Source organism: Ursus arctos, unplaced genomic scaffold, assembly GCF_023065955.2.
Source record: "Ursus arctos isolate Adak ecotype North America unplaced genomic scaffold, UrsArc2.0 scaffold_22, whole genome shotgun sequence".
NCBI lineage: Eukaryota > Metazoa > Chordata > Mammalia > Carnivora > Ursidae > Ursus > Ursus arctos.
Window position 1 is genome coordinate 14,052,627 of NW_026622897.1, and position 19,890 is coordinate 14,072,516.

Consider the following 19,890-nt stretch of genomic DNA (forward strand, 5'->3'; position numbering starts at 1 on the left):
CACTTTTTAGATGTTGGACATCTTTAATGAGCTTTAGTTTTAAAGAAACAGAGATACAAATGCAGGAGTTAGTTGACAGTTTTCTGCACTGGCTGTGAAAATTCCCCTTCCTTTGAAATGAGTAGTTGTTTTTCTATTTGACAAATAGACCGAAGGGATTTCCCCAGAAAACTTACCTTTAATTATCACTGCAGCAATGCCTTGTGTCCCACCAGTGGGGCGGATCTCTTCCACTTGCATTTACCTCTAGAGCTGGAGTTTCTTTCATATATTTTATCTCTTTTCTTGCATTTTTGTCGTTGTGTTTGGTTGGAATGCTTGGGTGTAGATGTTTTGAGTCTTTCGGCGGCCAGAGCCATGAACTTGTCTGACATCGGAACTGTTGAAGCCAGATCCCACCCTGACGGTCTGTGCTTTGCTGAAGCATCATTGTTTCATTCTCCTTTTACAGCATCAAAGTAACTGTGGCTTTCTGTCTTGAGTTAGGAGAGTAGTATTACTTGTGAGGTGTGTTGTTGGAGAACATTTTTTTCAGCCAGCTCTCCTTTGTACTATCTCCGTTCTGAAAACGGAGGAGAAATTAATCACAAATATCTCTACAATAAATATCTACACCCAGAGGAATAAATATTTACACATGTCTACATTCAACTTCTGTCCATCCATGAGTATTGACTAATTTTTAGATCAAATGCAAACATACAACATTGTTCCTAGATTATTGCCTTTAATTATAAGCAGTAAAACCATGTGGATATCATCTCTTTAAGCCCAGCTAATGAGGAAATCCTTTTGTAATCTCTCCGGCTAGGATTTTTTATTTGTGCATATATAAATACCTTTATAAAGGATGGGGAGAATCTCATTATCTAATCTGTAATAGTGTGAGATAGTATAGCACAGTAATTAGAAGCTGTTAAGACCACGGGCTCTGGATTTAGACTGCCTGGGTTCAAATCTTTTGCTCCCTGGTTTATTAGCTGAATGACCTTGGAAAAGTTTCTTAACCTCTCCATGCTTCAGTTTCTTCATTTGTAAATTAGCAGTAATCAAGCTTTGTAAAATTATTGTGAGGCTTAATTGAAATTATGCATGCAAAGTACTTAGCAATTTGCCTGGTACATAAGAATCCCTAATTATTATTAGGACTCAAAGTTTGAAAGGCCACGAGGGCTATAATCTTATTTTTTTCCATCAAGATAACTGGGTTTTATTACTCTGATACATACATGTATATGTGTACACATACATACCTATTTGAGAGCTATAATCTTGACTTTAGAATGTTCTTGATTTGGGTCTGGATGTCAAGTTCATTAGTAAGCTAGGCGTAACTAAATTGAAGGCCAGCCACACATCTCAGCAACGGGGTACCACTGGTGTCCAATGAGAACATAATTAGAGATAAGGCAGAAAAGGGAGGAAAGAGAACAAGACAGTAAATAGGCAGGTGGGACACCGAGGAATTCAGTGTTTCCAGGAGTTGCATAGTTATCACAGCCAAGGCAGCTATGTTGGGGTTGCTACTCCTGGATCTCGATAACTAGTTTCCCTTACCTTTTTATGTATGAGTCTAAATACGCGGGGATCCTTTGCAACGATTCTGAGGCTCTTCATGGTCCTTAGCCCCCAGGTTCAGCTCCGTTCGTCTATACTTGGTAACTAGTTGACATTTGTTCTCAAGTGTCAGCACGGGGAGAATTAAGTGTTGGTCTACAGAGATCAACACAATTAATAATTTAATTATAGAAGAAATGCTAAGTTGTAGGTTACAGTTCCTGGGGGTTGGAACTTAGCTTGAGAAATAAAAAAGAACCACAAGTAGAATAGTCAAAAACACATACGGTTTAAGAATACCAGTAGAGGGTAGTTTGCTTGAGGAGGAGACATACAGTTCTGCTTTATCTCTCTTAAAAAAAAAAACGCCGAATACACCCCATCATTTACAGATGAAGAAACTGAGGCACAGGCAAGCTAGATAGTTTTCCTGAAGTCGTATGGCAAGTAAGCAGCAGAGCTGGAATTCGAATCTAAACCCGTATCCATCAGAAAGCTCGCTCAGTCATACTCTCTGTCACTATCTTCACCTCTTTTTTCTTTGCACCCCCTCCAGTCAGTTTGTGAGGCTTGTCCGTGATACTGTTGCAGTGTTTAATCTGTGCCTGCTGTTCTGTTTTTACCATCCTACTTGAAACTCCCAGTACCTTTGCATGGATTATTACCATAATCTACCCCGTCTCCCCGCCTGCCTTTTCACTATGTACACTGTTGCCAGTGGTTTTCTTAAATATAGATCTGATTATGTCACTTTATTCCTAAAACCCTTTGCCTCCCCACTGAATATAAAATAAGATTTAAAATTCTCAGCCCTTCATAATCTAGCTGGCCTACATTTCTGCATTTTGAACATTATCTCCTGAACACACATTCTCACTTACATGCTTCAACCATGTTGGGCTACCAGTCTATTAGATGTTCTCCATGGGCTGTGTGTACCTGCCTTTATAGCTTTGCTAATGCCTCTCCTTTGCCTTAAAGTCTTTCCCATCTTGCCCTGCCTCTGGCTCATTCATCTTTCATGGCTCAGCTCAGATCCCAGATCCCCTCTACCAAGAAGCTCTTACAGATGCCACTGCTAGTGGAAATTCAACTTCTCCTTTCCCGTTTTCTTATTGTACTTAATACCTACCTTTAAAAAAATTTACTCCAGGTTACCTTATAGTGTAAATACTTTTTTTTTTAAGTTTATTTTTAGAGAAAGCATGCATGCGAGCGGGAAGGGGCAGAGGGAGAGAGAGAGAATCCCTAGCAGGCTTCATGCCTAGCGAGGAGCCCGACATGAGGCTTGATCTCATGACCCTGAGATCATGACCTGAGCCAAAATCAAGAGTCGGATGCTTAACCGACTGAGCCTCTGATGTAAATACCTTTGAATGTGTCTGTCTTCCACCATTGGATTGTGATTTCCTTAAGACTTGGACCATTTCTAAGTCACCATTTGTGTTTTATATTGTTTATAGTGGTGACTTTCCGTGCAGAAGGTGATCAGTGAGTATCTGTTGAATTGAAAATCCGATACACGTACAACTTTTAGGAATATCTTGCAAGGACAGCGTTACAGAAGCTGTTATGTTGTACAAGACTTAGTAGCAGGAGAATTGTAAGTGATTTTTTTAAAATAGTGAACTGGGGCTCCTGGGTGGCTCAGTGGGTTAAGCATCCATCCGACTCTTGATTTTGGCCCGGGTCATAATCTCAGGATTGTGAGAGAGAGTCTTCCATCACCTCCTCACTGGGCATGGGGCCTGCTTGGGATTTTCTCTCTCCCTCTCCCTCTGTCCCACATCCCCCATCTCTAAAAAAAAAAACAAAAAAGGTAAACTAACTCAAGTGTAGCAGAGGAACATTTCTGTAATAGTACTGAGTGGGGTTTTACAAGTGGTGTTGAGGTGTCCTGACAGGATGCCATCATCTTTTATGTAGATAATGCCAGCGCTGACCATCCCCTTACTTGAGTGTTGTTTCCATTTCTAGGTTCCTCAACTTAAAGGGGATGAGGAGACGTTGGAGGCGGTTCTGAGGAGACTCAAAAGATGATTATATGATTGGAAGTCAGTCCTGTGAGGAAAGTTTGGGAGAATGAAAGGTTAAGAGGCAACTTAATAACTCTTCCAAAGACATGAAAGGGTCCATTCTTAGGAATGAATGGTAACCAGCTGTTTTCCAGCCCCACGGGTCCGAGAGTAAGAGAAGTAGGTCTACACTGAAGCAGAGGGTAGTTATATAAAGAACTTGTTACTAATGATGTTTGTCATAGTGATGGTTGAAAAGGTTACCAGAATAAGGTTACCATCTTCTCTGGAGGTGAATTTTTAAAGTACCGTCATCTTGCCTATATATGCATAGAATGACCTCTCCAACTACCCTCTCGTTCTGGGAATCAAAAAGTGTATTTTCATTCAGATCTAGAGGGTGTGGATCATGTTTTGTACTTCTTAATATTCCCCCAGGGGTCTTGGGGCCCTACTGGCTCCTTAAGTATTTGACTTGAATTGTCAATTTGTGGCAATAATTAACTTTCAGTAGTAAGCTCCAGAGAAATGGCTTTATGAAACGATATTATAGTAGTTTTATAGGAGAATAAAAACATAGTAAATGGAGCTAAGAGAGAAATCTTAACATCAAGAGAAACCAGGGAATAAGGTGTGGTCTTACTATCGGAAGCAAGTAAGTGTTTGTAGGTTTCATGTCCATTTTCAATTGTAGTTAAAGAGATGTGCTGCAGAATATCCTTTGGTAAGGTTATCACTCTTGGGGACGTAGTATAACAAGTGCTTTGTAAATCCTTTCCAATCTAATACAAGCTTGCTTCATGTGAATGAGGATTACAAAGGCCTCTGACCCTTGGCTTTTGAGGCTGTGTGGAGGGCTTGCATCACTCAGAATGAAACCTTTTTAGATATGTTGGGTTGCAGAAAGCATTTCCTGTACAGTCAGAATGAAAACTGTGAATTGGGATTATTCATATAGATTACCAAGAGTCTGGGCAGAGCTGATATTAACGCCAGCTCTTTTTCCTACCAAGTCGTAGTTCCAAAACCTTGATTGGGTTATTAACACTGAATTCAGTACTGGAATATATATAAATTCCTTCTTTTAGGTGAAGTGATATGAGATTTACTTAAGGTTATATATGTATAATGAACTTTCTAAGTTTCATATAGTAAATATGTCCACTCTTAACTAGACAGTCTCATTAAATGACTGGAGTTCAGCGGTGTAGCTGGATTCTTGCAGGAATTCTGCAAGTGGTGGCAAAGTCAAGGGCAGTTTGGATTCCCTAGTTGTAAAATTGGGTGTCACTTAAGAAACTCTGGGAATTGGAAATGTAAGAAATTCATGCTTTTCCTGGAACTTTTTTTTTAAGATTTTAATTTTATTTATTTATTAAGATATAGAGAGAGCGTGCACAAACAGGGGGTGGGGGGGACGATGGGACAGTGGGAGGAGCAGAAGGAGAGGGGGAGAGAGAATCCCTACGGAGCCTGATGCTCCGCTCAATCCCAGGACCCTGAGATCATGACCTGAACCGAAATCAGGAGTTGGATGCTTAACCGACTGAGCCACCCAGGCGCCCTTTTTCCTGGAACTTTTAATTATTAGTCATACAGATTTAAATTCAGAAAGCAAGCAATTATGAAGGCAAAGAGTAATTGTCATGATTCTTTGTTCTACTTGAGAGACTCTGGAGTTGGAGTAATAAAAAATAAAATGCCAGGGACTTTTTTTTTTTTTAATTGGTTAATGCCACATAATGCGGGCTTCTCAGAATGCGATGGCAAACTTGCAAATATAATGTGGTAGTCAGAGGGGAGTCCGTTGGTTTTTCAAGATACTGAGAACACACAATGAGAACACAAAACTTCCCTACTCCTACTTTGAACATTAATTCCCGAAAACTATGAGATCAAAGTGGTGCTGGCTGACTTGGTAGCTTTGTTGTCTTGCCGAGGAGAACGTTCACTTTTGTCGCCTACCTCCACACTGCTCCTTCAGAAAACGGACTTTACCGAGGGATAGTCCTATTTACCTTCAGAAAGAAGGAAGTTGTGAAAACCTCGTGTTACCGGAGTTGTTCTTGGTCATTCAGCAGCACATCTGGCCTCCCAGAAGGAGAGGTGCACCCTGCCCTTGGTACCAAGATAGGACCAACAAGCTGGAAGAAGAAAGTTGAAATTTTGTAGTAGAACCTTGTAATCGAATGAGCATATAACTCAGAACGAAGTTAACTACTTAAAGTTGGCATCTGGGGGATCCAAATCTCTTGTAATAAAAAGAACCGTCTCTGAAAACAACGTTGGTGTTTGTTGGCTTAATTTTTCCAGCCTATTCAAATGGATCTGGTCATGTGGTACTTTCCTGTGGTGCTAATTAGCTTAATTTCTACAGCATATCAGACTGACTTCTTCTGCTTCAGACTTGGAACCTAGGAGTCTGCAAATATACCTTTCTTGATTTGGTTTGGTTTGGTATTTTAAGATCCAGTGAAATAATTTTGGGCATTGCCAAGAATCTGTATAGTTTACTGTCTGATGTAGTGTGTTCATTTGCTGTCTTTTCTTTTTTCTTTTCTTTTCTTTTTTCCTTTCCTTTCCTTCCCTTCCCTTCCCTTTTCTTTCTTTCTCTCTCTATCTCTCTCTCTAGCTCTCCCTCTCTCTGTCTTTTTCCAAGACCAGTGCACCACTTAATGGCTGCTTTCTGAAGCAGGGTGGGTGGCGTTCACCTGTTGTCTCATTTGCTTGGCTGTTTTGAGCATCTCTGCTTCTTGCTCTTGTTGACATGGAATGAGGATGGAGGGTACTACTTCTTTCTCTAATGACAGAGTGGGTAATACTTCTGTTTGTCAGGTGGCAGTTGCTAGGTAGAATTGAGTTAAATATTTGAAAACTGAATTTCATTCTTGTGTGGGTGAAAATTTTACCACCTATTATTATTGAAGAAGAGTGTATTATTGGCTTTGCACTCTTTAATCCTAGGTGACTTTTTTGCGTTAACATTTCTCAATATCAGGCAGAGATCATATTTAAAATGGTTTATTTTTTTTCAAGATTTTATTTTTTGAGACAGGGAGAGCGTGAGAGAGAGAGTGGGAGAGCATGAGCAGTGGGGAGAGGCAGAGGGAGAAGAAGACTCCCCGCTGAGCCGGGAGCCTGAAGCGGGGCTCGATCCCGGGACCCTGGGACCATGACCCTGAGCTGAAGGCAGACAACCGACTGAGCTACCCGGGTGCCCCTAAAACAGTTTAAATCTCATCCTAGCTGTTATATATTCAAATTACCACTGTTGTCTTTAATGCATCAATAACCAGAGAAAATTTGGCCTTGGCCATACCCCTGACAATCTGTTGACAAGAGACTATGATGTTAGTTCAGTTAACTGCATGCATTTCTCGAGTAGTTGCTTTCAGAAGCAACCTTAGGAAGTTTGTCTCTTAATGTCTGTTCTCCCTTCTTTTAGAATCAACAGCATTATTGTTGTATTCCACTTTTTGGAAAAGAGTTACAGAAGTCACTATATTTTCTTCCATTACAAATGATGACAGTACTTGCAAGGAGGTTCCCCTTCCCCCTAAGTGGCATTCATTCATTAATATGTCACTGTACACATAAGAAATGGAGAGAGATGGGAAAATCTAATTCATTTTTTTAAAGATTTTATTTATTTATTTTACAGAAAGAGGGAGAGAGAGAGCACACATGCGAGCGAGTGCAGGAGCAGAGGAGGGAGAGGGAGAAAGAATCTGAAGCACACTCCTCACTGAGCTCGAGATCATGACCTGAGCCAAAACCAAAAGTCGGATGCTTAACCGACTTTGCCACCCAAGTGCCCCTCTTACTCATTTTTCAAAAAACATCTTTTATGTACCAGGCAAGATGACCAACTGCTGGGGCACTGGCATTGAACAAGTCCCATTTCTTGTGGAACTTACTATCTAACTTCTTTTTCCTGAGCTCTGCTTAAAATACAGCATGAACATAAGTACTAAAATGATAATACTTTGCAAGATACTTTGGAAATTGGTCATGTGAAGGTTGAAGCTCTCACAACTAATATTAACAGAATTGTCTGTGGGAGCAGTTCGAGGAGTATTCTTCATTTTCCGATTTACTGATTCTTGAGTTAGCTATACCAAGTGTACTACATGGATCAAGATAGTTTAAATATTCTCAAGGTATTTAATAGTTTCTCCCTTCCTGTTAAAAGGGAACTTAAGTGCTACCACGTCCTCTGGCACCTTCTACAATCAAAGAAGTACCACTCTCTTGTACTCTGAATTCCATCCCGCTTGTCTCCTCAAGGTTGTTCTGCAATTATCACCTCTTTCCTGCATCCACAGTTTTTCTCTCACATCTGGATTGGTCTCATCAACCTGTTAAACTATTTTTTTTAAGATTTTAATTAATTAATTTTAAGTAAACTCCATGCCCAATGTGGAGCTTGAACTTATAAATGCCGAGATCCAGAGTCCCATGCTCTACTGACTGAGCCAGCCAGGTGCCCACAAGTATCTTAATATAATCCTTCTTTAAAAAAAAGAAAAAGAAACCTTGACCTCATGTCATCCTCCAGCGACTGCCCAGTTCTCGGTTCCTTCTCATAGCAAAACTCCTTGAAAGTGCTGTGTGCCATTGCTGTCTCTACTTCCTCACCTCTCTCTCCTCCTTAGCCACTGCCGCTGAGTTTTTATCCCCCTGGTTCTACTGAAATAGTTCTTACCAGAGTCCTCAAGGAGCTCAGTCTTGCCAGATTGAGTAGATAATTCTTGGTCCTCTGGGCAGCATTGAATCGGCTGACCACTCCCTTCTTGAAACATTCTTTTCTTGGATTCTGTAACACCACGTTCCCCTGCTCTTTTCTTAAGTCATTGGTCTTAATTTTCAGTATTCTGTATGGCTTCCCTCCTCTGCTTCACTTTCCTGAGTGTTGGGGTCGTCTAGGAGGCCGCCTTTGGCTGCCTTCTCTGTCTACACCCTCTTCCTAGGTGATCTCATCCAGACCTCGTCTACATGCCCAGGGACTACTAAGTCTTTGTCTCGAACTCTGACTACTTCTCGGAGTCCCAGGGTTATATAACCAAATGCTTATTTGGCATTTCCACTTGGGTAGTAAAAATAGGAGTAGTTAGCATTTATTGAGTGTTTACTACGAGCTAGGCAGTCCCTTACAGATTCGGAGTACCTTACATTGGTCATTTTACCTAATCTTGACCACCTCTGAGGTAGCCGCTGCTATTCCCAGGCAAGAAAACAGGTACGCATTGAAGCCCTTGGATATCTAATGGGTGTCTTATACTTATCATAGCCAAAAAGTCTTGATGTTCTTCGTCTTTCTCTGTGTTTGGGAATGACTCTGCCATTTACCCAATTGCTCAGGCCTAAAATTGAGGAGTTACTTTGATTGCTCTCTTTTATGCATATCCCAAATAACCCACCAGCAAATTCTGCACCACCTCCAAAGTACGTGAAATCCAGCTTCTCATTTCCACCACCCGCACCCCTGACTTACCCGTTATAATCTTTCGGCCGGACTATTCTGTCATCTCCTTGCTTGTGTTCTTATCTCGCCAAAGTTTGTTCTTCACACAGCAACTATGTGCCCCAAGTGTAAACGAGTCAGATCTTAGTATTCCCTCTCTTTAGATCTGTCAGTGGCGCCCCCTCACCCTCCATCCCCCCACTGCCAGAATAAGTCCAGATTCCTTCCTGTGGCATCAAAACCGTACAGTCTCTGGCGTCTGGTCAGGTCTGCTTCCCTGACACCATCTCTTCTCATTCTCACTCATTTTGCTACAGAGCCAGGCTGGCCTTATTGTCTGCCGTCCATGCCAGGCTTACTGCTGTCTCTGGGGCTTTGCACTTTCTATCCAGCAAGAATACTGCTCCACCTAGATCTTTATACGTCTGTCTTTTCCTCATCATTTAGGGCGAAACCAGGGTTCAGCAAGTTTTTTCTACAAAGGGCCAGATGGTCTCTGTTGTAACACTCACTTCTGCTGTTGAAGTGCACAGGCAGCCACAGACAGCACAGAAACGGACGAGCGTGGAGATGTTCCAATAAAACTTTATGTCCACTGAAATCTGAGTTCCATATAATTTTCACATGTACAAAATACTCTTCTTTGATTTTTTTTTCAACCATCTAAAACACTAAAAACCATTCTTAGGGCATGGACTGAACAGAAACAGGTGGCAGACCAGATTTAGTCAGTGGCCCATAGTTTGCCGGTCCTCGGTGAACCATCACTTTGGAGAAGCCTTTCCTGACCACAGGAAATAACCCCCACAGCTAACTCCCACCATTGCCTTGGTCTCTTTACTTCTTTGTTTTACGATTATTTTCTCTCTCCACTAGGTTGTAGCCTCATGGGGCAGGAATTTTGTCAGTGTATCTTTAGAGTCTCAAACAGTGCCTAGCAGTTCTCAGTAAATACTTGCGGAGTGAATGGATCCTAGTCACATTCAAACCATGGCTGCAGACCGCGATCTGGTCTCCCTGTATTCAGTCTCTTTCCTCTCTCATTCTGTGTGTGTGTGTGTGTGTGTGTGTGTGTGTGTGTGTGTACGTACACCTTCTCCAGAGTAAACTTCAGAGTAATGCTTTTTCTACATTTGAGAACTAGTGGTAGCTCCCTGCTGTTCATTGTATCAGCTTTGACCCTACCATCCCAGACTTGACAAGGTTGATACTTCATTTGTCTCTTATCTTGACCCTGCTGTGGCTGCCCTTTCCTGCATCAGATTTTCTCCCCATTATTGTGCCCTCCCATTTATTCTTTTTTTTTTTTTAAGATTTATTTGAGAGAGAATGCATGTGTGAGTGGGGGGAGGGGCAGAGGGAGAGCATATTCAAGCAGACCCCACCCCCAACCCCCTACGAAGCGCGTAGCCTCGTGCAGGGGCCAACCCCATGACCCATGAGATCATGACCCCAGCTGAAACCAAGAGTCCCGACTCCCAACCGACTGAGCCACCCAGGTACCCCATCCCATTTATTAATTAGCCATTGTCCATGATGCGTGTCCTTCAGAACTGTGTTCTAAAAACTCCTATAGGTTATAAGCTTCTTTGAGAGAAGCTGGAGAAATCTGTTGTGTTTCTCACCTGACAGATGCCCATATAAACAAAGTTTTGCCTGTACTTTCAGAGAAATTCCTCAGCTTACTCCTGCCCATGAACTTCTTTGCAACTAAATCCTTGCTTAACCCCTTTCCTAAAAGAAGAGAATTTCCCTCCATTGTGCTTTGTATTCATTCTCTCCCAGTGCTGATGCCTTCTCCCAGTGCTTTTTCCATTTATTATCTCTTTGCTTTTGAGGATTTTTCAATCTCTTTCCTGCTGCTGTGTTCCCCTTTGGCATATAAACATATTCTCCTCAAGAAATAATCCTCCCAAGCTGGTCTCTCCCTTGCTTGTGCCCTATCTCTTGTTTCCCACATTGACTGAGTCTTTTCAAAAGACTAGGTTATACTTATTTCCATTATGTCACTTAAAAAAAAAAAAAAGATTTATTTATTTATTTTAGAGAGAGTGCGTGCATGTGTAAGCAGGGCAGGGGGGTGGGCAGAGGGGGAGGGAAAGAATCTCAAGCAGACTCCCCACTGAGCGCAGAGCCTGACACGGGCCTGATCTCATGACCCTGGGATCATGACCTGAGCCAAAACCAAGAGTTAGAGGCTCAACTGACAGCTACCCGGGCACCCCCCATTTTGTCACTTTCCAGTCACAGCTCTACCCACTGCAGTTGGCTCCTCCTGCCTCTAACACTGCATAAAAGTTGGCCGTGCTAAGGTTAGGGGTGATCTCCCAATATTGTTCTCCCGCTGTACAAGTCTCAGCCCTTACCCAGCTTGACCATCCCTTCCTTCCCTTGACTATTGTGTACCTACCACACGTGACCTTCCTCTTTGGCCATTCTATTTCCATCTCCATCCTTGGCTTTCACCTTTATGTTGTTAAGTGTAGGCATTCCATAGGCATCTGCCATTGACCCTCCTTTTCTCTCATTATTCTCTCCTTGGGTGGGATTTTTTTCCCCATAAAACCATATGTGTTTTCTCCAGATCATTTTCCTGTCTTACAACTTGGATGGACATTTCACATTCAAATATCTGAAGTGATCTCCCTCCCACTTCTATAAACCTTTCTTCCTTCTTGTATTCCCTATCTTGGTAAATATCGCCACAAACCTAATCAGCCCAGGCCAAACACCTGCAAGTTTTTATTCTTTCCATTCCCTTAACCCTTCATATCAAAACTTTGTCTGTTTGCCTCCTGTCTGCGGAATCTGCCCTTTTCCCTCAATCCCCAGTGGTACTGCTGTCATTTTACAACTGTTCTTCCTGCCTCTGGTTGTAAAGGCAGTCTCTGCTTACCCACTGCTGTCATAGTGATCTTTTGAAAATACAAATCTAATCATGCTTCTCTGCCCGCCTGAAATCACTGCTGACAAGCTGTAGAGCCTTCAGGATGAGGCCCACGCTTCCCTGAAGATGGGCTTCAAACTTATGAAGGCATTTAACACGTTTCATGACCTGCCTCTGCCTTTTTTACCTCCCTTCAGCATCTTACGCCCCTTGTCCGCATCAGCTAGGGCCTCAGCCATTCTACACTGTTGGTACTTTCACTCCACGCCACGTGCTCTTGTCCCTCCGTGCATTTGTATGTACTCTTCTCTCTTCCTGCAGTATCTCTCCCTGACCCTGATTTCTCATCCTTCAAAAGTTAGATTAAGTTTTCGTCCTTTCTTGTAATGGCTTTCCTGACCCTTTCTCCTTGATTGGGTTCGTCTTTCTGCTGAGCTGCTGTATTCATTCCATTAGCACGGGTATTCCTCTAGCATAGCAGGCAACCCACTGTATTCCATTAATTTAGTCATCTATTTTTTTTAAAGATTTTATTTATTTATTCATGAGAGGCAGGGGCAGAGAGAGAAGCAGGCTCTCTGCAGAGCGGGGAGCCTGATGTGGGACTCGATCCCAAGACCCCGGGATCATGACCTGAGCCAAAGGCAGACGCTTAACTGACTGAGCCACCCAGGCACCTCTCATCATCTGTTCTTAATAGGCTAGCAGGTCCTGGAAGGCAGAATCTGTCTTCTATGTTTAGGTGAGTTGTCCTCATCCCTTAACCCAGAAATGGGCTCACATATTTGAATGAATCAATGAATCAATGAATCAATGAATGAATTGGTTTAGTCTGTCCTGCTAGTCTGAGGACATTCTCCCATAGCATTCTTAAAAGGAAGAATCATTTTGTCTAATTATTTGGAGTCTACCAGTATTTTCTACTACAGTGCTATTATCACAGTAGCTACTTAATGTTTTATAAACAATTGTGTTTCTTTTATTTTCATTTTACATTTATTGAGTGCCAAGTTTGTGCCAGATACTGGGAATACAAAAATAAGTACACTGTCCCTATCCTCAAAGAGTAACACTCTAGAGAAGGAAATAAACATGTAAACACATTTTTAAAAATCCCTTATGCGAATTAAGTACTAGTAATTATGTGTACATGTCTTTAAAATGCAACATCAAGACCTTGGTGTTTTAGAGCTAGAAGCCGGAGACACAAAGGGAAATGTACCAGCAGAAGTGAGAGGTGACTGGAATAAACTCCCAAAGGAGCCATGTTACTCCTTTTTACCTAGAACTGAGATACACAGTATGCTTCTGCGATGTTCCTTCATCTTCTTTGGTTGTCCTTCGTGATCTTAGTTCTCCTGTGGCCTCCTCATATGATGAAGCCATATCTGATGATACCAAAACTTAGAAGCTTCAAATTTCAAAGAATTTCAAACAATTAAAGAGTATTGGGGTGATTTTGATACTGTCTGTGGTTATTGATGTTAATCTCCAGTTGATTCACTGATAAACCTTTGTAGTTGAAGAACTTTGATTATTCAAACTCTTAAGACTAAACATTTTGGAGACCGAATATGCGAAGATACGGTTGCTAAGGGGCATGTCTGAGAAACCTACCACTTATTCGGAGTCTCTTGCTAGAAAAGAAAGAATGTGAGCCGATTTATCCTAGACCTTATTCGTCTGAGGCTGGAAGTGGCTGAGCTTGTTTATTTAATAGAAAAGTTTTCAAATTAGCTTTGGAACCTCCACCTTAGCCTGGGAGGTGAAGAACTCCAGGTGAGTAATTTTTGCTCTGACTATGGTAAACTGGGAAGAATTTAAGGGAGGAACTAAAAATCTGTGTATTTTAGTTGGGGATAGGGAGGAAAAGGCATTGAGGTCGATCAGTTGAAAGTTTATCAGATCCCTGGTGTTACTAGGAACTGTGTCACGTCTAATCAGTACAGATGGTTTAGGTCTCGATTACCTAAACTCTGATTGCTAACGCTGGAGTGGTGCCTAGTTGCAGTACTGAGGGTTGGAAATACACATTGCCGTCCTTTGGAAGGATTTTGAAATTTGTTGAATGTTTCTCTATGAACCGAATACTAATATAAGAGGAAGAATGAACTGTTCCAAGATGTAAGCCAATTTTTTATTCCAGAATACGAGTTACATAGTAACTATCCTTCACTGGCATTGGTTTTTGAAAGGAAGAATGAAATTGTGCACCTGCCTGTCTGCCTTTAGATACTTTTTGGGAGCAGGAATCATGTCTTACTTATCTTTGCATCTGGAGTAGATACCATATAAATGGCAAGCATGTAAATGGTTTTTGAATGAACGAACAAGTAAAAGAACTGGCGCTTTGTTTGAAAAGTTGGCTCGGTAGTACATAATTCCTTGAAACAGAATTTCATGTATTTTTCTCACATGTCTTCTTTATATTCTATATGTAAACATTATTATCTGAATACTTATTTTGGGTTCACTTAGGTTCTCTTGTGCAAAAAAGTATATTCCTGTTGCCCCATCATTTACAAATAGAACCAGACACTAAAGAATTAAAATTCTTCCATTAAAATAAAAATCCTCAAATGTCAAGGTACTTATAAGTAAAGTAGAATGTAGTAGAGGTATACCTGGTCCAGGTATGCCAGAAGTTCTCAAGTAATTGGTTACCCTAGAGTTAGCGGTATGGGTTATAAAGACAGACATTCTACACATTTATTATTTTTTCAATTAGATTTGATTCAGGAAGTGACATCAGGTAGGTTTACTGCATTCTTGATATGACATAACAGTGTTTTACAGTGCTCAACTTGGCAAGGATATTTTTCTATGTTTGGGGGAAAGAGAGTGTTAAAATCTTGGCAATCTGGACTCCAAGGACATCACTGTTCAGAAGGCATTGGTTTGATGGCTCTTCCCTGTACTGTCTTGGAATGCTGTGCTCATCAGAGAAAGCCATACTGAAAGGAAAAGTATGTGTGACGAATGGCTGTTTGGGCCCAGTTCCCAGGAATACTTGATCATGTGTGGCCTGGTGTCTCCTGTCCTTTCTTTCTCCAGGGCTGTCCAGGCTTATGATGCTACAGTGCCAAACGTGGATTTAATTGTAGCTCCCTTTGTTGGCTTTTTTGGTAGACATTTTGCCTTAGTTTTTTGATTTTAGACAAGTCTAAATCCTTGGGAGGCCCGCACTGTTACCTGGTTGACCACATCTTCCAGGAACCCCACGTGTGAAAGACGGTGATGGGAGCGAGATGAGAGGGAGACAGGAAGGCCTTCCACTGAGCAAGCTCTCTTGTAGCAGCTCTTTCCCAGAGCGTTCTCGACTTGGCTTCCCTTAGATTTCTTTCCTTTTTTTTTTTTTTTTCTTTCTTCTTCTTCTTCTTCTTCTTCTTCTTCTTCTTCTTCTTCTTCTTTTTAATGGCTCTTACTTGGAAGTTCAGAGTCAGAAGGCTAGAGCTCTTTAACATAACAATGCAGGCTTTTGTTTTTGGCTTAACTGTCTGGATTATTTAAACAATGGGTAGTTATTTTTTTAAGCAAGCTTGAAGAAGTCAGCCTATATTTCAAGCGAAAAGAAAGTTCTTGGGGGAAGTGGAGTCTTTTTTGATTGCTCATTCTTTTCTTATTCCAACTACGAGATCATAAGGAAAGAGTTAACGCTTTTTGTCATGTTGGAAAGTACTCGTGAAATTTAAACATTGGCAGTTAGTTCAATTACCGCTTGACAGCTCAGTAGTACTCTGTTTTCCAGCGCATGGCAATTGGGATTGTATAGTTAACATTTTGTGAAAGTTTGAAATCCAGAAGTGACTCACTAAGGCTGATGGTGAACATAGCAGTGTGGATCTCTTCCATTTCTTTTAAGGATTAATGATCTTTCATTACCTAACCTGTTGGATACTTCACCTGTTAGTTATTATATGCATAGTTGCTAGAACTCTCCCTGCAGCCCTGGGAGCATCAAATTCGTGCATGTAGCAGTGTAGTTAGTCCCCGGGTGAAGTGTTGGGAAACCTCCAGGCGTCTTTGTGAAGTGTCTAGAATAGCATGTGGTTCCATGAGGATAATGCAGGAAAAGAATGAATTAAATCAAACTTTAAGGATCTGAAAATGGGCGTCATGTTAACTTTTGTGGTAGCTGAAAGAATAGCACATTTTGTACTGGAGATGATTTATTTGATTCCTTTAAATATTTATAATTTTACATTGTAGCGATTTTGGTAGGAAGTCTTTGTAACTAACTGTATAATCTTGGGCAAGTCATTTGGTCCCTCCAGAGTCAGTTTCTAAAACCACATCAATAATGAGAACTACAGTATGGATGTTGCCTTATAATTTCCTGAGTGATCTTACATAATTACATAATTTACATAAATTATTTCATTTACTCCTTACAACACTTCAGTAAATGAAGACATAGAGACATAAAAATAGTTAGTGACTTGTCTAATATCATATAGCCGGCAAGTGCTAGAACTGAGTCCTCAGTAAGGCCTGTGTGCTCCTTAGTCACGTGATGTGCCGACAAGCGAACTGGGCCCCTCTGAAATGCTAGGGTACTGTCATTTTTGTTGTTGTTGTTTTTGACTTTTTTTTCTTTTTTTCAGCATTTGAGGCAGCTTACCATGGGGCTATTTTCTTTGCCTGCTTTTTTTCTCAAAGTACATTGTAGGATTGCTATTTTAAATGTCCTTTTTTCCTGCCCAAAAGTATATTTTAAAAATTAACAGTCTGGGGGCGCCTGGGTGGCACAGCAGTTAAGTGTCTGCCTTCGGCTCAGGGCATGATCCCGGCGTTCTGGGTTCGAGCCCCACATCAGGCTCCTCTGCTATGAGCCTGCTTCTTCCTCTCCCACTCCCCCTGCTTGTGTTCCCTCTCTCGCTGGCTGTCTCTGTCGAATAAATAAATAAAATCTTAAAAAAAAAAAAAATTAACAGTCTGGGGGCGCCTCGCTGGCTCAGTCGATAGAACATGCGAGTCTTGATCTGGGGCTCAGGAGTTCAAGTCCTATGTTGGGCATAGAGCTTACTTAAAAAAAAAAAATTAACAGTATGGGAATTTCCATTATTGTGACAGGTTTTTGGATTAGTTGGGTCTTGTGAGTTTGGGCTTCTTTTTCTTTCATGTTGTCGTTTGCAAGTGTAAACTCTGAAAATCATTCCAGAAATTTATTTGGGGTTAAGCCTCACATGTATGAGGTTGTCCTAACTTGTTTTAAGACGAAGAGGTAGATTTATTCTTATTCACAAATAATATTCATAATAAGAATTTAAGTTTAATTTAATGATGAGAGAAGAGACTGTAAAAAGCACCCTACTCTGTATTCTTTAAATTTCGGTTTTACACATTCTTGGAATTATAGTGCTTTTCAGACAAATCTCTTTGAAGAGGGTAATTTCAGGTTTTTCTTAAATAGTTAAATGCTTTGATAATGTTAGCAACCTCAGAACAAAAACCTTAGATTCTAAGAACTGTCTCTCAGTTGTGTAGTTTGCAAGGTCTTGGACTCAACCGTTTTGCTCCTTAAAACATTTAAATTTAAGAGCTGAACCTGCTAATTTGTCTAGAAGGTTGCATGTATCTTTCCATATAGTCCTGACTAATAAGTGGTTGGACAGATTAGCACCTGACTCTAGCTTTACACTAACTGGGAAGACAACTTTCCAGAAAATTCACAGATGTTGTCCATATGCATGTGGTCTTTGCTCTTGAGAGGAAAATTTGGGGCTTTAATTGTTGGAACATAGTTTGGGGCTTGGCTTATCAGTCTAAATTGGAGGTTAAAGAAAATCTGTCTTTCAGTCTTTATTTTATTCTTGTTGTATGTGGCTTTTGTTTCAGGAATCTGAAATTCTGTCTCTCTCGTCTCTTTCTGGGGAGAGCTCAGTTTCTGAATCAGTGAATTTCTGTTCATCAGTTTGTTTAAATAGACTACCTTTCTTGAGAACTTGTCAAAATAAGTTAAATCCTTAAGGAATTTTTTGAAAGGGCAGGTTAAAAGTTAGATGTAAGGGGAAGTTTTTGCCTTTTGCCTTTTCCAAGTATAACAGAGAATAAGATGCTTCCCTGAGTTCTTCTTGAATGCATGATCTCATCCTGTATGCGGTCAGTTCCTGATCCCTTTCACAAACGCTGCTGCCCACCATTAAGTCTCTTATCACAGGGCATTTTAAAGTGACGCCATAAAATGCATGTTGAGAATCTTTGGATCTCAAATGTATAGAAATCACATCCAAATGTCAATTCCTGAGTTAAGGAACTGACAATTATGGCACTTTCAGTCTCTATTAATATTTAGTAGACAAGAGATTATGATATGGTTTATGTTATTCCTTATGTGTGTGTAAATTTATCTACTTGTTGAAAAGATTTGTTTGTTTTATTGGGGCTGTATATTTCTGCCATTGTACTGATTTGCTTACTTGAATTAAAGCCGTTCTTTAATTGTTTTGGGCTGTATCTATAGTTTGAAATTTAGGCCTGTCCCCTGTGTACTGTGCACCAAAGATAACATTTCAGTGCATTGTTCAATTACTACACAGCTCCTATTTGCCTGTAATGAAGCTGTATGACTGGGTCCATTGATTTCAATATTATTTGTTTTATATTATCCGTATAAATGATAACGATTAATATATAGAGTCTAATTTTCCAAATTCATTTGTTTCTCCTCTGGGCATTTCTTTGGGATATGTTCACACTTGTGTTTTTGTTTCTGATTTTAAAATAATTTTCCTTTGTTGTAGGATGAGCAGTTCTTAGGTTTTGGCTCAGATGAAGAAGTCCGAGTACGAAGCCCCACAAGGTCTCCTTCAGGTATGGCCACTTAAGTGCATGGTGCCTTTTGTTTGTTAAGAGACCATGGCTTCCCCTTTCCCCTTGCTTTCTTTGCCTGTAAAGGATCTTAAATACTGCTGGGGGGGGGGGGGGCGCTGTACATCCTTCCCTTTCTCTCACAGTAAGTAGAAGAAGGCTTATGAACTAGACCTCTTTACTGGGCTCTTCTTTGTCAGGCCACTTATGCTTTATTCTTTATTATGCTTCTCTGTGGGAACTACTTGAGGCATTGGGGGGGGTCGATTTCCATGGAATGACTAAAAGACCTGGTAGTTGAATTGAAGGTAACCTACTCAGAGCATCCCCAGATTCACAGATTTTGAATGATACAGTAGTATATACAACTTTGGGAATAATCTGACTGTTGTTTTTTACAGATGAAATTTGGTCTACTGTTGTCAAAGAACTAAAAACAAAATATTGGCACTGTATGAAACTATTTTATCTCATTCTCGAAAGGCTGTATTAAAATAAAGAAAATAGAAATGATATGGGGTTATTTCCATTTTTAAGCACTATTTGTCATTGTTCTCGCCAAGAAAATATCTAAATGTCTTGAAATTCTAGACTTTGAGAAGTTTCCTGAAAGACAATCAGTCCTCAGTGGAAATAGCATGCAATGGCTTGCAGAATTCTAGTCTGTATAGGAGAGGGACCTTCTGAGGAAAAAAACCATTCCCCATCTGTGCTGCTATTTTGACTTCTCCTATGGTTTTCTTTGCTCTGATTTGGATGGGCAGTCTAGTTAAATAGGATGTCGCCAGTGGTTTTGCTCTTCGACAGTGACTTCGTTCTTGATGTTTGTTAGCATCTGGCTTCCATTTAAGAGTCGTCGTTGTTTGTATAGTAATCTAACGCAAACACGTAGCAGTATCTTTTTTCCCAAGTGGCGGGAGTGTTGCCATCCTAGTTGGGAGGAGTTAGCCCGTAGTACCCCAGTGTCTGTGCCAGTTCGATGGTAGCCATGTTCTCTTGAAGATGCTATGAAATCCTGAAACCTCATATAGCAACATGATTTTAGAGATCATCCGGTCTGACCCTTCATTTCTAGATGACAAAATGAGGCCGGGAAAATACATGATGGGGTTACTCATAGTTGACTATTGAGTTCTCTGAATATGTTGTGGATTAAC

The 19,890-nt window shown here is 40.8% G+C and overlaps 1 protein-coding gene across 8 annotated transcripts in view; it reads left to right on the forward strand.

Annotated features, from left to right (window-relative positions):
• KMT2A (lysine methyltransferase 2A) overlaps positions 1–19,890 on the forward strand; it is a 79,732-nt gene that overhangs the window by 7,191 nt on the left and 52,651 nt on the right. For all 8 annotated transcript variants that reach the window (XM_044386604.3, XM_026505638.4, XM_044386602.3 and 5 more), the window contains one exon: positions 18,667–18,736. In XM_044386604.3, coding sequence (XP_044242539.3) covers positions 18,667–18,736 — 70 coding nt within the window. The remainder of the gene's footprint in view (positions 1–18,666; positions 18,737–19,890) is intronic.